This window comes from Acanthochromis polyacanthus, chromosome 20 (assembly GCF_021347895.1).
Source record: "Acanthochromis polyacanthus isolate Apoly-LR-REF ecotype Palm Island chromosome 20, KAUST_Apoly_ChrSc, whole genome shotgun sequence".
Classification (NCBI taxonomy): domain Eukaryota; kingdom Metazoa; phylum Chordata; class Actinopteri; family Pomacentridae; genus Acanthochromis; species Acanthochromis polyacanthus.
The window spans coordinates 2,527,810-2,544,138 of NC_067132.1; the positions used below are offsets into that span (position 1 = coordinate 2,527,810).

Below are 16,329 nucleotides of genomic sequence, written 5' to 3' on the forward strand. Positions count from 1 at the left end.
TAAAGTGAGGGACCTCCAAAACTGCAAAACACAGCAACACCGCACTCTTTGTCATGAAGACCTAAGCGTTAATTGGGTCAATCTATAATTGAGGGACTTTTGAAGTCCATCGGATATATCTTGCAAACATTTTTTTATTAAAGGTAATAAAACTAATGTTTCTAATGTTCATTATGATCATGTCTTTACAAGTTTCATAATTATTTATGACAGAAACAATCATCTAATTCATAAAAAATGACTGGATATCACTCAAACATCAACTAAATAACTGCATTTAATAACAGCCATCTTCAAATTACCAAAACTATAAAAAAGATTTTTTCCGAAATAGTTTTGATTGTGTTCTTTTTATTAAGTTGAGATAATCATGACATATATTTCTGTTCTGATAATAGATCAAATTTTATATGGAAAATAACAAATTGTATCTGTGGCTGAGAAATCCCTTTCAACTAAGTTCCCCGTTACAAAAACACCTCTCCAGGAAGTGTGTTAATTCCAGATCACATGACCTGCTCCACATGATGTCATTTCCTCCTGAAGAAAAGACTGGCCAGACTCCAAGGCTTTCTAACTTATTTAATATAAAGTAGTCAACAGGTTTACTACAATATCTTTATAAATAACTTTCAGTTTAAATTTTACTCAACTGTATTATTTAGAAGAATCTTTCTGTAAAAATGCCATACTGTGTTTGGTTATAGGCGGCCATGTTGATTTTAGGCCTGAAAACAGCAAAAATGTCAACTATGATACAAAAAGTCCTGTAATTATATGTTGACCCAATTAAGACCATTTCAGAGAGAAAGAAAGCCCTGTTCTTGTTCAGTAACCACAACAGCATTTAAAACAATGCGAGTAAGAAGTGGGAAGAGTGGCTTGGAAAGAGAAAAAATGTTTTTTGCTGAGGAGCATATGAGGAAGAGGAAGTATGGGCAAAGAGGGAAGAACAGAGAGTCCTCTCCTCTGCTTTTTTTGTTTTGTTGGTAGATTGGTCTCAGGACAAGTACATTTACACAACAACTGCATGTTTTAGTATTTTGTACATGGATTATTTGAAATTTGATGGGCGGGATGACAAATCTCCTCCAATTCTGGAATGACCCATAATATGGCATCAAAGAACTCATACTAAATGGATGTTTACCAAAGTACTTCTGCAGAGGAACCTGCTGAGTGTTTGGCATGTCACTCTGCAATCATGGAAGGTGTAAAGTGTCGCTCAGTGGTGTTTGAGGTTTTAAAGTTTAACTGGTTACTTTATTCCTGTCTCGGTTTAACAAACTTCTCATATGAATAAAAGCAGAAGTGATGCTGTGCACTGATTTAGCTACAGTATGTAAGTCCTCAGTTTACAATGTCCTCGACCTATGGCGTTTCGTTATTACATCAGAACTGGCGATGTGGAACTAGTTGATGAGCGGATGAATACGTCATCACACAGCGCTATAAGACTGTTTAAATTTGCTGGTTGTACGCCGCCTTGGATTATGCTACATTTGTTTATTTTTTGCCCTTCATTCGTCAGACTCTTTTGATGGCAGTGCTTTGAAGAAAAGAAAAGTCATCTCCATGGAAGTGAAATTAGATAGAATAAAATACTTAAGTTGTAAAAACAGTGCAACATATTCTGTTATCTTGTAAAATGACTCATACATGCATGAAAGTCCTTGGTATTCATGACCGATACCGTAATGCACGTAACGGCTTTGTTTACATTTTCAGCGGCATTCTGACTTATGGTGAAAATCGACTTACGCCGGGCCGTAAGAACGGAACTCCAACCCAAGTCAAGGACCCCCTGTACACACCTGGCAAGTATGCATGTCGTGTTTTCTTTCTGCCTGTAATGTATCACTGGCCATTTTTTCATTTCATTTCATGTGTAAACTTAAGCCATCAAAGCAGCAACAGAACACTAGTCAAAGTGAATACCACTAAGGCTCAGGGTATGACTGTAAAATCACAGAGGACAGTGGTGGAACATGAGTGACATCCAGGTCTGAGTGTAATGAGGCACCTGTGAATCAACAGTCAACAGAGACATGCCAGCCACAATCAGCACATGACATCACCACCTCTCTTCTGTCTCCGCAAAGCTGCATTTTTGTCAGACCGGCATATTTACTAATAACACTTGTAGCACATACTTGTACTATGTGCTACAAGTATCACTTCTGCACGTCAATCAATCATTCCTTGATGTTATTTTCCTCAGTATAGCTGACACTCAGAATCTCCAGTAGTCTACTGAGTTTGCCACTTCCAGCCAATGATTTGACTCCCATTAATTGGTATAATCTCCATGCGATGAGGATGATTGCAATGGCAGTGTAGGGAACATCATGGTCTTTGGAATTCCAGAGGAAATGACAACTCAGATAAGAACTCACTCTCTTAGGATGGGGGTCTAGAACCCACATCAAACTGTCATTTTGGACATTGGACAGGCCCAGAACTCTCTCCTCTCCCTACAGAAAAAACCCAGTTTTTGGAGGAAAATTGGGACACATGTATTTCTTTGTGTGCTTTCATTTACAGTAAAGGACATTCAGACCTTCTGCAGAGGGATGGAGTTCCCTGCAGAACATTAACACCTTGGAAGAACCATTTGAAAGACAATGACTCTCACGTTATGCAGTGAATGTTTTCTTTTAATCAACTCTCATGCCAACACCCCGTTCTTCCCCCTCAGGAATGAACTCTCTCCTCTTAGCAGGATCTGATAAGGAGGGTCCTGAGAACTGGTTTGAGACTGGTACCAACGTTTAAACAGAAACAAAAACATACTCAAAAGTTATATTTCTGAGATGTATTCTGTGTTTTCAGGTTTACCAAAGTCACAGGACTTCATCTATAACATATTCAAAAATTGTGTTTTTTATATAGATGTAGCGATATTGCCTTATTAAACGTTAATTTAATAAGTATGCACTCGTTGATTGTAGTTTATTAATCGGGGCACCACCTGGCGTTCAATTTGCCAGGAAATTTATTAATTAACCTTAATAAAAATATTATTAATAGATTGAAAATTTTGATTAGTTAGTCAGTCTAATATCTGAATGTCGAGAATCCTCGAAAAACATTGACCCCAGTCAACACATATAAACGCAAAAGAGACTGTAATTTTGGTCTAAATGAAAGATATTTATTGACTAAAACTCATAACCAAACAGTGATTAATACAGTAATAAGTATAATGGGTGTTTGTGTGTGGGTGATAATAAGTGTGTGTGGGTGATAATAGGTGTGTGTGTGTGTGTGTGTGTGTGTGTGTGTGTGTGTGTGTGTGTGTGTGTGTGTGTGTGTGTGTGTGTGTGTGTGTGTGTGTTAATTATTCAGATTTGCATTTCTAACTAGGATTATGGCCTGAGTAATCAGACCGCTGAAGGTATGACGAGATGATTAATAATTTGAAAAATGAACGACTGATAAGTGAGTAAACGGAGTTATTAAAAGGAAGATTTTGGTAGCTATTTAAGGAAGATTTCAAGCTATTTTAAGATGTCAACCCAATAATTCAGATCACACCAATGCGTTTGCTGGCTTACTTTGTTGGAGAATGGTTGCTCAGAGTTGCAGCTGGGACAGCGTGCCTTGAACAGACTTTAACTTCAACTTCTTGGTGGATTCCCGAGTCGTGAAGTCTGTCGCTATAGCAACGTCTTAGCGTCCTGCCGTCTTGGAGCTGTTGAGCGCAGTTAGGCTTCGTTCGGGCCAGCTGGGTGGATCTCAGCAGATGGTGGGGAGAACGCAGGAACCGTTCGTCCTTCTCTGGGGTTGACTTGACCGAAAAATAGCTTGATCAACAAAAACAAAACCGCAGGCTCTTGTCTATCTCTGCCGGCAGGTTTGGCTGGAGAGCAGATAGGTAAAGAAGCCTCTAAAAAAAAAACTGTCGGAGCCGTGAAACGGGATCGAATTAGTTTTTGATCGAAAATCGTTGTCAAACAAAATTATGGCTCTATTTGTTCAGGTAGTGAGCGAAGATATCTATTCTTTGATTAAAAGAAAAATGATTAAGAGTCGTGGTTAGCAGAGGCCCGCTCTGTAACCAGGATAAACTTAGAGTAAATAGAAAAAAGAAAAAGGCGCCAAAGGAAAAACAAAAGAAATCGCTCAATGTAGTTTCTGAAAGCTAGTTATGAAGGAAGAGAGTTAAGAAGCCTAAAATGGTTGGTTTTAAGGATTTTCTCTGAGAAGGGGCGTGAAGGGTCGGCTGAACCTCCCACTTTGGGCTCAAAGGGGGAGAGATGAAATGGATCAAATAAGGATTAAAAATATTAAAACGCGCAAAAGAACGATCTGTTTACTCCTCCATGATCCTTACAATATATTTTAACCGATCAAAGATAAAATAAAACTGATTATACAAGCTAGTCTAAGAATATGTGAGTTCTAGTTTCTATTTATATGTTCGTGTGCATTCTAATGGTTATTATATGTATCACAGTGAAGACATGGTAACATACGTTCATACAAGGCAGAATAAAACAGTTTTCCACGTCTTTGAAACCTGAATAAAGCAAAGTTTTATAGTTAATACAGTGAAAACCTCGATAATGTCATGGCATTCCGACGTCAAAAGGTGGCAATGTTGAGCTGTGGAAGCAAAATGTACTGTTTGGTAAGCACAGAATAACAAAATACATTTCTGAGACATGAGTTTTAGAAGTTCTGTGACTGGACAAAGGAGAAAGTCTCTGCCAGCCTCCCAGAGGTGAGAGCAGGTCATTAGAATATTTATGACCCTGCTTATCTTGATGGCAGACAGGGGGAGGAGCAGAGGTCCAGCTGAGAGGACACTTAGTTCATCAAAGCATTTTTCAGAGTTGCAAACAACAGTTCAGTTCCTTAAGAAGGTGTGAAAGTCCTGTCACCAATTCCCAGTTCTCTGCAAAAGGAGTCTGTATGTGAAGTTACAGATACACAAAAGGATATATGTCCCAATTTAATAGTGATAGTCTGCAAAAAGGGGTCTCTTAAGCAATGTCAGAGGTCGTCATAAACATGAATCTAGGATGTCTCTGGTGAAAGGCACGGATCGCACCGGGGATGATACAGGGCTCTCTCTGGCCATAAAAAGGCACTTTGCGTGTTTACTTAGGTCTTTGAGAGAGAGAGTTTGTGGTTATCTGAGGAGGGGATCTCCTGTGGAATGTTTTGGCCACTTAAACCTGGAGGTCTGCCTGCATAGAATAGAACTCAAGTTATGAAAATGTCTTGTTTAATCCAATTTCTTCCACAGTCCCACAGTGCCCCCTACTGACGTTGGAGGATACGATAATTTCGGAATGAATTCCATTATTAACCTCTGAATTTATTTTCCATTAAGAATGTAAAAGGTGAAACTGTGCTATTCATTGCCATATGTATGAAATGTTATCATATCTTCACTGAGACATGTATTTTTAGTATCCAGAGTACATTCACATATAGTTTTATTAAATTAAATAATTCATGTATTTGTTAGCCTGTATAAACAGGCATGTGTTCACTTTGGTTGATGGGATTATGGTGAGGAATAAAAAGGATCGCGATTGCGCGTTTAATATCACATATTTTAATCCATTCTTGACCATCTCTCTTCCCCTCTCCCCTGAAGACAAAGAGTGATCAGGTTACCAGAAAGAATCGCGCCAAAGCATCCTATCCACGCCTCCAGGCCAGACAAACTGATAAAAATGGACAGCACCCTGTCCTCGCCCTCTTATTCTTTTTACTCTCTGACTGGCTCCAAGCACGTTGCGGAGCATCTAGATTTCCTTCTCTAAGACACGTTCTTTTCTTTATCTTCTGAAGTTCCTTTATTCCAGAGTTTGGTCCTTTTCACCAATTCGTTCTAGACATTTTTGTAACTGAAGACAGACATTTTTGCTCACTTTCAACGCAAGCCTGAACTTATTTCTTTTCCTTGAGCTGTGATTTTTGACAAGAACTGATTAGAACCAGTTTTCCATTTTTCCTAATTTTTGCAGCTCTCCAGTCACCATCCTTTTGGCTATTACTCGGCTAACGCCTGCTAAAATAGGACAAGAGCCATCATTTTTAATCAAGTGACTTTTTCATCAACTCCGGACACCGGCTCTGCTCAACCCCTCAGAGATCTGCTGACCCAGATCCACTTGTGCCGAACCAAGCTCCCACAGCAGGACGTCAATGCGTTGCCATAAAGACGATACGACGCTCCAGAACCAACGATGTCCAGGCGCGTTGTAAAGACGTCACCGGCCCGCACATCCCAGCCAGGAGGAGACTCTGATTGACATTTCTACTGACAGTCAGAGAATGGCTGAGCTTTCTCTTTTCTGATTTGGGTTGATGTCACTAACCACTTGATTACCTAAATTCAGCCACTTCATTTATTCTTTTACCAATCGGTCGTAGTCCAAATTATCGTTTTATTGAGTCAGGTCGTGCTATCTGGCTTCTGTCACCATAATCCTCATATTTTAATATGCAGATTTGAATCTACTCACCACACACACACCCACACACACCCACACACATGTCACATTTCTCACTGTATATAGTTCACTTGTATTGTTTTGGTAGAATAGTTCATAAATGTTTTCACTTAGATCAATCCACCTTCTTGTGCGTTTTCTGTGTGTGAGAACTGAGGTCAATTTCAGCCGAGAATTCTAGACTTTCAGATATTATACTGATCAACTGTATTTCGACAGGAATCTCCTTGAGATTCTGCCTAAATTATTAATTTACCGTATGACTGGGGTGGTGCCCCTTTTTATTTAACGAGTGCAAAAATCGTTTTAGTAGTTTCCCTACAGCAGCATACTAATGCATTTTGAAACATCAGGCTGATACTTCTTGTTATGGAACATGAAAGATGGCCCAATTTATAAAACCATTACATGTTATAGTACAGCAGAGTTTTTGTACATTGTTCAAAGAGTTCTTCCATTGCTGCTACAGTACGAGTTGAGCTTGCATTTCTGTTGTTTATTTAAGAGTACAGATGCTAAATCAGTCAGTCGTAGAGCTTACTGAAGGCTGTATTGTTGATGTGGATCTTCTTTATTCTGTAGATTTCACCTTTGATTATGGAGAAATATTAGCATTTATGCTGGCAGTTTTGTTCTGTTGTGCTTTCAGTAAAACAAGCAATAATTGACCCTCCAAAAATGAGTGTGATGTACTCCTATGTGTTTTTTATTAAAGCTGACAGATAACTGCTACATTTTTCACAATGGTGAAATATTATGATCAAATTCTGATTTTGTTTCAACACATTATCATATTCAGTAACTAATAAATCTATGATCATGGTGTCTTCCAGTGTTAGAGACTTAGAGTGACACTAAATAAAAAGCGTGGGCTTCGTTTTTGCTGCTCAAAGGTTTCTTCCTGCCCTGGCATTTTGCTCACTGTGGCTTGTTTAGCTTCCAGGCATCTTTAGGCTGAGCTATTTTTAGAGCAGGCAATTTTCCACTGAGCCTGTCGTGGTTGAGGTGAGATTTTCTGCTCTTTGTCAGGCAACTGAGCGCCAGCTCTCTCAGCATGAGGCTGTGAATTGACTCATCAGACAGTTGTGTGTGTTCTACATTTCACTATTCTGTATCTTATTAAAGGACAAGAAAAGACAGCTGGCTGGAGTGATGACAGTCGTTACTTTGAAGATCTAAAGATGGAAGCTTTCACTCAGATGCAAAGAGAAAGTAGGAAGAGCATTTCATCACACACATCAAATTCTCTGGACAGTGTTAAGTTTGGCAGAATCAGCCTCTCTTTGACTTTGCTGGCTTGATCCAAATGGACTACGATGGCTAAAAGCCCAACAGGGGGGTAGTTAGTGAGTCAAAGGACCAGACTTTAACTGGTATACATCTTTTTTTTTCAACAGAAATCCACGTTTAATGCACCTTGGCTCTTGTCTTACATTTATGAAAACACTGTACTCACTAAAGCAAATGCTAGTATTTAGAAAAGCAGCGACATCAGTAAGAACAGGTTCTCACTGGGTTCTCTGGTTTCCTCCAAGGTTAAGTGATGATTCTAAATTGTCCATAGGTGTAAAAGGGAGTGTGCTCTCTGTGTGGCCCTGTGATGTAGATAATGGATGGATGTCTTTGGACTGTAGAGGGATGCAAGAGCACCTGGTGAGAACCCGCAGAGGCACAGGGAGAACATGGAAATCCAGAACCATCGAGCTGTGAGGTTAGCTATTGCACCATTACAACCCACTCCAGAGCCTAGTTAACCCTTTGATGCACAACATGTGTCAAAAGTGACTCAAATCCACGGGAAAATGTGTATCCCTTGACCCACACTGCACATCAAAGGGTTAAAGTTGAACAGTTTGAGTACGTCCAGTGGGTTCAGTGCTCGAGGTTCTGGAGGTGTGCATTAATGATGTCACTGTGTTCTAAGATCTAAGCTATAACCTTTGTTGGTCCAGTGTAATCAAAACAGATCAATAATTGTCTTTGTTTAGTTATGCATTCATCACAGCTGTGACAGTAAAGAATACAGTGACTTCATTACATCTGTCAAAAGTAGGACTAACTCTGCAGAAAGGAATATTGTAGATGAAACCACGGGCTGATTTTTTTTGTGCCGTTATTTTAAAGTCTCCGACTGCAACTTAAAGCAAGTACGTAGGATAAAAACCAACATGTCCACACATGCAAGTGAAAACTGATGACTAAATTATAACAGGAAATGATCTCTTTACAGCAAACTAGTGAGCATGTAAGCATGTACGTACTGTATTATGACAGCACGACTAACTAAGCTACTGTTTCAACTGCATTTTATAGCCAAAGCTCAGTAGATACAGTACACATGGAATGGGATGTGCCCAGGCGTAAACTAACCATGACGTCACCCATTGGTTTCAATACCGAGAAAATGAAGCCCGGATTTTGCTACTTCCTGGTCGCCGTTTTGGATTTTTTGGAGCCAGTGACGTAAAAAGCGTCATCAAACAGACTGGACAAGAGAGCAACTAGGGGCAGGATTGGCTGAGGACTCTCTTATCCCGCCCACGTTTTACCGCAGAGGCTTCTGTTGCTGTCTATCAAGTATAGCCACGCCCCCTGGCTCCGCCAACTTTAACGATTTATTTAAAATTCAGTATTGATTTATTTTGAGATCGGCCACCTGATCTCTCATTTTGACCATGAAAACTAACGGGAAAAAAATCCTGAGCTGTAGAACATCAGTCTATCAAATTTTATTTTTTCCAAAAATGAATTGGGGTCTATGGAGAAATAGCTTTTTGGAGCCAACCCTAGCGGGTGGCGTGATATTGCAAGTTTTTGACACTTCCGGGTGGGCTTCAATTCTGGAGCCAGATGCTACGTCCACTATATATACAGTCTATGGATGTGCCAGTTTCTGTTGGCATGTAGTGACATGTGACAACACACCAGATCACTGGGACTCAGGTCCTTCTGTGTTCCTTCACATACTGAAAGTGGATCATACAAAAATGCATGAGGGAGAAACATGTGGCTTCTCAAAGCATTTGTTTCTGGAAAATAATTAATTTTTCTTTTGTTCATAAAAAAACAATGCCATAATGTAAACAAACTGGCATTGAAAGGGTTAAAAACCTGAAAATTAATGAATATTTGGTAATTATACTTAAAAGAGATATGCTGATATATAATGTTTTTCTGGTACTGTTTTGGATATGGACATTTCTTTCTGAAGGACCTGTGGACCTTTTGAATTGACACCTGAAGGTCAACAAAACCCAAACGCAGACATAGTGAGTGACAAACAACTTGTCACAACAATCAGTCTACAGAGCCAAAAAATCCAAAGACACAAATATGACTTGTCTTGGAAGGCTTGGGAAAAGGCTTTTTTCTTTAGTGGAATTTGCTTAGTGGTTCCAAAAAGTGGGAAACAAGGCCTCCTGGAACAAAAAAGAGGGAAGTGAAAATGAGCTTCTTCACTGTACACAGTTTGTACATTGTACACCTGATAAATGAATAACATTTCATAATTTCACGACAACAACTGATGAAAATCAGATTTTACAACTGCACTTTATGTGTTTATAACATGCCTGGCACTGTTAACATTAGACAGAGTCTGAACCAGACGACAACACAACATCAGCCAGTTGTATCACTACTGGAAGTCAGACATAGAATGAGAATAAGTGTGAAGCTGTGTCCAGAGATTTGGAAGAAGTCAGGCTTTAAAGCCCATCCATCCATCTATTCTCTATACACCGCTTCATCCTCACTAGGGTCGCGGGGGGTGCTGGAATCTATCCCAGCTGACTCAGGTGAAGGCAGGGGACACCCTGGACAGGTCACCAGTCTGTCACAGGGCTACATATACAGACACACAATCACACTCACATTCACATCTACGGACAATTTAGAGTTACCAATTAACCTCAGCATGTTTTTGGACTGTGGGAGGAAGCCGGAGTACCAGAAAACCCACACATGCACAGGGAGAACATGCGCCCTTCGTTGTTTATTTGCCTTTTGTTTCTGAGACAATGGAACCAGTCGATACTCCGCAGCCAGCGCAGGAAGGCCTGGAGATGCTCCATAATGTTGCAACACTCTTCATCTTCATCATCTGTCTCCTGCAGCAGCAGCAGTGTGTGTGTGTGTGTGTGTGTGTGTGTGTGTGTGTGTGTGTGTGTGTGTGTGTGTGTGTATGAGATGCAACAAATGGCAATCCAATATTAACATTTAGGCACTGCTACATAGTCTCTAAATTACAACGAATCAGAAAGTTTTGATCATCTAGTGTGTACTGTATGTTCTGCTAATTAATATTATTTTGAAAATAATTAAAATATACTGTGCATTCTACACATTCTATGAAGATAATATATGGGTATATTATGACCACATATCTGGGTGAGAGTCGTGTTGGAAATGGAGACTATTACTGATTCATTAGGTAACTGCATTAATTTATATCAAAAAAATAAACACACCTTAAATTTAATTTAATGTAATGAAAGAATCAAAATGATGATCACCCAGTTATTTACAGCTGAACAAAAAATGAAATGAATTCTTTCAGTCTAACATGTCAGGACTTTGAGTTTGCTCAACACCTGTCTTGCTACAGTGCTGTGCTGACAATGACAGTGACGGCAGCTTTACATGTCATATACTGCTGAGTGATCTTAGGTGGCACCTGTCACTTCACATTTAAGTTCACCTTTCTAGGTGTCGTTCTGTATCAGCAAATGTCAGCAGTTTGGTTTTCAGTGGAGAATTAGTTGTCTCGTGTAACCCTGGTGTTATGTGAAATGCTTTGATTACATATCTGAACTGCTAGATACATTTAAGAGTATGCCTGTATAAAGCAGATTTTTCATTCTATGTACCACCTGCTGGATAGGGTATTTATTAACTATTAGGTACGTTTAGATGACATACTCAGGACCATGATCACCACATTTGACACATGAGCCATCCATTTACTGATAGAGATCAAACAATGTAGCTGAAAACCAAGAGAAAAAGCTCATCTGTTGAGTTGAAATTCTTCTGCTACACAATGATATGCATGCTTTAACTGTCATAGGAAGCTATAAACAAATAAAATATGCTGACAGTTTTTGGGTGCACTGAGAGTTCACAGATAAGTTTAGTACTTAATGTATACAAAAACAATATTTAATATATTTAATGCATATAAATACAATGTTTGCATACACTTCTGTTAAAAGTATTGTCTTCTATTGTTGCATATTTGTCATGGTTAAATGTTCTAGATCATCAAACTGATATTTATGTATATTTAATATTAGACAGAAATAACACACACACAACACAAATTGCAGATTGTAAATGATGATTTGTGAAAAATCTATTGAAAACCTACATTATCCCCTGTGAAAAAACAGGTGCCCCCTGACTCTAAGAACTTTTCGCACCACCTGTAGCAGCAACAACTGCAGTTAAATGTTTTCGATAGCTGGTCTTTTAGATTGCAGTGGAGGAATTGTGGCCCACTCTTCTCTGCAGAGTACTTTTAATTCGGCTACATTAGATGGCTTTTGAGCATGAACTACCTTTTAAATATCTTGCCACAACATCTCATTTAGATTCAAGTCCGAACTTTGAGCTTCAAAACCTTCATTTTGTTCTTTTTGAGCCACTCGGAGGGGGACTTGTGTTTTTGGGTCATTGTCTTGCTGCATAACTCATTTGTTCTTGAGCTTTAGGTCATGAACTGATGGTGGATGTTCTCCAGGAGGATTTTCGGATAGAGAGCAGAATTCATGTCTCCATCAGTTATTACAAGTCGTCCAGGTCCTCAGACCATCACACTAACCACCATGTTTCACTGCTGGCATCATGTTCTTCTGGTGGAATTCAGTAAATGCTTTCCAGTGTGCCTTCCACAAAGTTCCACCTTTGATTCATCAGTCCATAGGATGTTATCCAAAAGTCTTGGGGCTCATCCAGATACATTTGTTTCAAATGTTCTTGGTCAGGAGTGGTTTGATCCTTTAACTCTCCCATGGGTGTCATTTTCTTCCAGCATCTTTCCTTATTGTAGAACCATGTAGACAGATCTTAACTAAGGCCAGTGAGGTCTGCAGATCTTTTGATGCTTGTCTGGGTTCTTTTGTGACCTCCTGGATGAGATGTTGATGTGTTTTTGGAGAAAAAACACATCAACACCGGTGTTTTGGAACGAGATTTGCTTTCTAGTGTCCTGAGATTTGGATACAGACCACAACAAAGAGCGATCGCCAGGTAATGTGGAGGTTTTCGTTCACTTCTCATCTCTAGTATGTTGTGGGACACTCGTTGAGACTATCCGAGCCGGTCAGTGTGGGAAAAAAGCACGTTAGGGCGGACTTTGACGCGGGGGGCCTCTTGCCCCATACTGAGCTGCTAGCTGAGCTGCTAAGCTGCCTGTCTGGCTAAATACTGAAGCTATGTCGAAAATTCATTTCTCCATCACTCACATGTATGAAATGACATATGAAAACAGACCCCAGGTTGAAAAAAAACAAAGTTCCCCTTTAAGTGTGACAAATATGCAAAAAAAGAAGCTATCTGAAAGCACTTTTACACAGAACTGTATGTATTTAAATGAACATTATTTAGTATTTTTCATCAACCAGTTAAAATTTTAGAAGTTGTTCAAAGAAATATGGCGATAAGACTTTGTTTCTGTCAATCAGGGTACAATAACCTGGTCAGTTTTGTCAACCTCATCCATAATTGTCACCATTTCTGTTGGAAATTGATTCTTGCTCTGACAAAAGAAGATGACACTTTTGTTCTTAACTGACCTTTGTTCTACAGTCTTCCAGAATTAAAAAGTGATCAACTTTAAGTGAGCATAAAAAGTGTTAAAAAGAGTTCAGTTGCACTGTTTTGTGCTCTACCAACCTGCGAAGCAATGTACTTCTCCAGAGGACTCTCCACCCGGCTGGTGTTGAGCATGGCTGTGTTGGTCTGCTGCTCTGCCAATGACTCCTCATTCAGCAGCAACTTCCCTTTGAAATTATGGACCACACACACCACCTACAACCAAAAGCATAATACACTCATGAATTATAGAAAAATACAAAACTAACAAGACCACTAATCGAACAGCTGACAACAATTCTACCAACTGTTGAGCCCACTTGCCTTGTTATGTAGATAAATGCATGAAAAACATTTGAAAGTCCGTGAACATTGACAGAAAACAATTGAAAACTTAACCACTACTCGGACATCCACCACCATCAGAGGATGATCGGAGGATACAGTCACTTCCTCTATTAGAAAAAAAAGTGTGTTGTCTTTGCATTAATCCTGTCTCAATTAATCACATATGGCATTGTGGAGCAGAGTCACAGCAAAGTAAAATCTTCTCAGCTGCTTCCTTTCAGCTGTTGCTATAAGAAACATGCTGTGTCTGGTCCACTTATCATCATTCCCACAGCTGTGAGGGTAGGAGATGCACCTGATAATTCTCGTTGATCTCCGATGGGATTATTAATGCTCTGGCTCCTGCTTGTTGCATGTCATACCTGGTTTTACTCTTCATTATGTGGTCCCATCTTTACTGGCTCTAGGTCTGCCTGAGTACTTTCTATTCTAAGTCACAAATGTATTTATCTTTCAAAGGACAGACAAACAATAAAATATACACAACAAAAATAAAAAAAACAAAAAACAAATCGACATCTCATATCTTACTTTTTCCTGTCTGTATCAAAACTAATACTTCTATAGCTCTGTAGAAACTCGAACAACACATCTCCTGTTACACATCATTATATTTTCGAAGCAATCTGTTTTGTACTTCTAAAATTGGTTTGTAATTGTAGTGATTTTCAGATCGCCATCCAGACTATTCCATACATTTACCCAACAAACTGATAAACATTTACTCTTCATGGTACAAGCAAATGTTTTCATTTGCACATGGCACACAGGGAACAGAAATGGAAACATGCTTAACATAAAACATACAATTCTACCATTTGTTTAGCTTTCATGAATGAAAGATATATAGTGAGGTGTTCTTTGGGCAAGCAAGCAATGCTCAACCTTCAGAGATCGCCACAGTAGAGTCACCACAGGTCTAGTTCATAGTTTGAACATCAGAGCTTGCCCATAAACATGTTTAGATGCCATTTAGAAGTGTCTTGCTTTCTGGAGTAACAAATTAATTGACTTATTATAGTAGAAAATAGAATGGTAGTGGATGAAATGCCAGTTTATCTAAGATTCAATAAAATGAAGTTCCAAACCATCCCAGCACTTTTGAAGCCGTTGTTCTTTACCTGTATGTGTGTTTCCTATCACAGAGACCACATCACTCAGAAACTTTCTTACCCAAACCAGTACACACATATGACTTGTGGGTGTAAGCCTTACCAGAAAAGTAGCAATGGCAGTGCCGATGATAAAGCCGGCGATGACATCTGACCAGTGGTTCCGGTATTCAGCCACACGGTTCAGTCCAGTGAGGAAGGCCAGACATATGAGCCCGAGAGACAGTACTGGCTTGGCCAGACGAGTGCCTTTTGCCTGCACTGTGCACGTCACATACATCTGTCAGGGAAGAAAAGTGAGAGAGAATCAGAAGATCATCTGACTTTTTAAAATGTAAAATCACTGGTTCCATTGCACTGGAAAGCACACAGAGCCAACGTCATTCATCCAATGAATACCTACATATAGATTTTTGTCAGTATATTCAAAATCTAACAAGAAAAGCACTCTGAGATCACAGCACTCCTCCAAGGCTGTTCATTCCCCCATATGGCATTGTCAGAAATGCAGCATATTTTTGTAGAAATACACCATTTTTAAAAATTAGTTATTGATGATCAGAAATCAGGGCAACATAGAAAATGCCATGATGTACCCACAAAAAAAAGGCCCTGCGCTGAGCACTGGTGTGTGTTCTGCATGTGTATGTTATGTACAGATACCGAATCGTGTGACCGAAATATGTAGCAGGTGGCGGGAATTGATGGAACTCGAAAACACCCCCACAATTTAATCATTTGTTCCTTGTATCATTTCCAATACGTCCACAGCGGTGGACTTGGAGTAGGATTGCAATCATGTGATCGTGTGAATGTTTACTGGTTGTCATGGTTACAGTGATGCCGTGACGCTATCTCGCAAAGATATTTGAAATCTTTAACAAATCCGTAGATCCAGACTATAAGCCACATCACTGCCAAAATGTAATGAGGCGGTCCTTGTGTCATTTCTGACCTTTCCTGAAAATTTCTTCCAAATCCGTAATGTTGTGCAAAGACAGACAGACAGACAAACATACGCCAATCATCACATTGGCGTATCGTTCCCCATGTTCTTTGGCAGAGTAAAAAGCTGTTCACTATCAACAAGGCAATTTTTCTACAGTTAAGTTCGAAGCTCATTGTGGATTAACATTTGATACTCAAAATAAAGACTGAATATTTCCACATTTGAGCTAGTTTCAAAGCACATATATCCATCCATTATCTATACACTGCTTTATCCTCTGTAGGGTCACAAAAGGTCTGGAGTTTATTCCAGCTGAGTGAGGGTGAATGCAGGGTCGATCTGGACAGGTCACCAGCCTATCACAGGGCTACACATAGAGGCAGACAATCAAGCACATTCACATTCACACCTACGGACAATTTAGTATCACCAGCTAACCTCATCGTGTTATTGTACTGTGGGAGGAAGCCGGAAAACCCGGTGAGAAATCACAGTCACGTAATTTCAATTCAATCTTCTCCTGAGAAACCTTTGGTTCTGTTTTCATGTAGATGGTATGTCGGCATGTATGTATTAAAACCACCTGCCTAATATTGTGTACCCAACCTGACACAAGGAGAATACATAAACTCCA

At 39.5% G+C, this 16,329-nt stretch overlaps 1 protein-coding gene across 4 annotated transcripts in view; it reads right to left on the reverse strand.

The window, feature by feature from the left end:
* The window catches only part of plppr5b (phospholipid phosphatase related 5b), a 131,548-nt gene that overhangs the window by 13,330 nt on the left and 101,889 nt on the right, over positions 1–16,329 (reverse strand). For 3 of the 4 annotated variants that reach the window (XM_051940034.1, XM_022211001.2, XM_022211002.2), the window contains 2 exons: positions 14,850–15,026; positions 13,368–13,502 (listed from right to left, as the gene is read on the reverse strand). In XM_051940034.1, the coding sequence (XP_051795994.1) occupies positions 13,368–13,502; positions 14,850–15,026 (312 nt within the window). Of the gene's footprint in view, positions 1–7,156; positions 10,583–13,367; positions 13,503–14,849; positions 15,027–16,329 lie in introns of those variants that run through there. The other variant, XM_051940035.1, reaches the window with a different exon arrangement.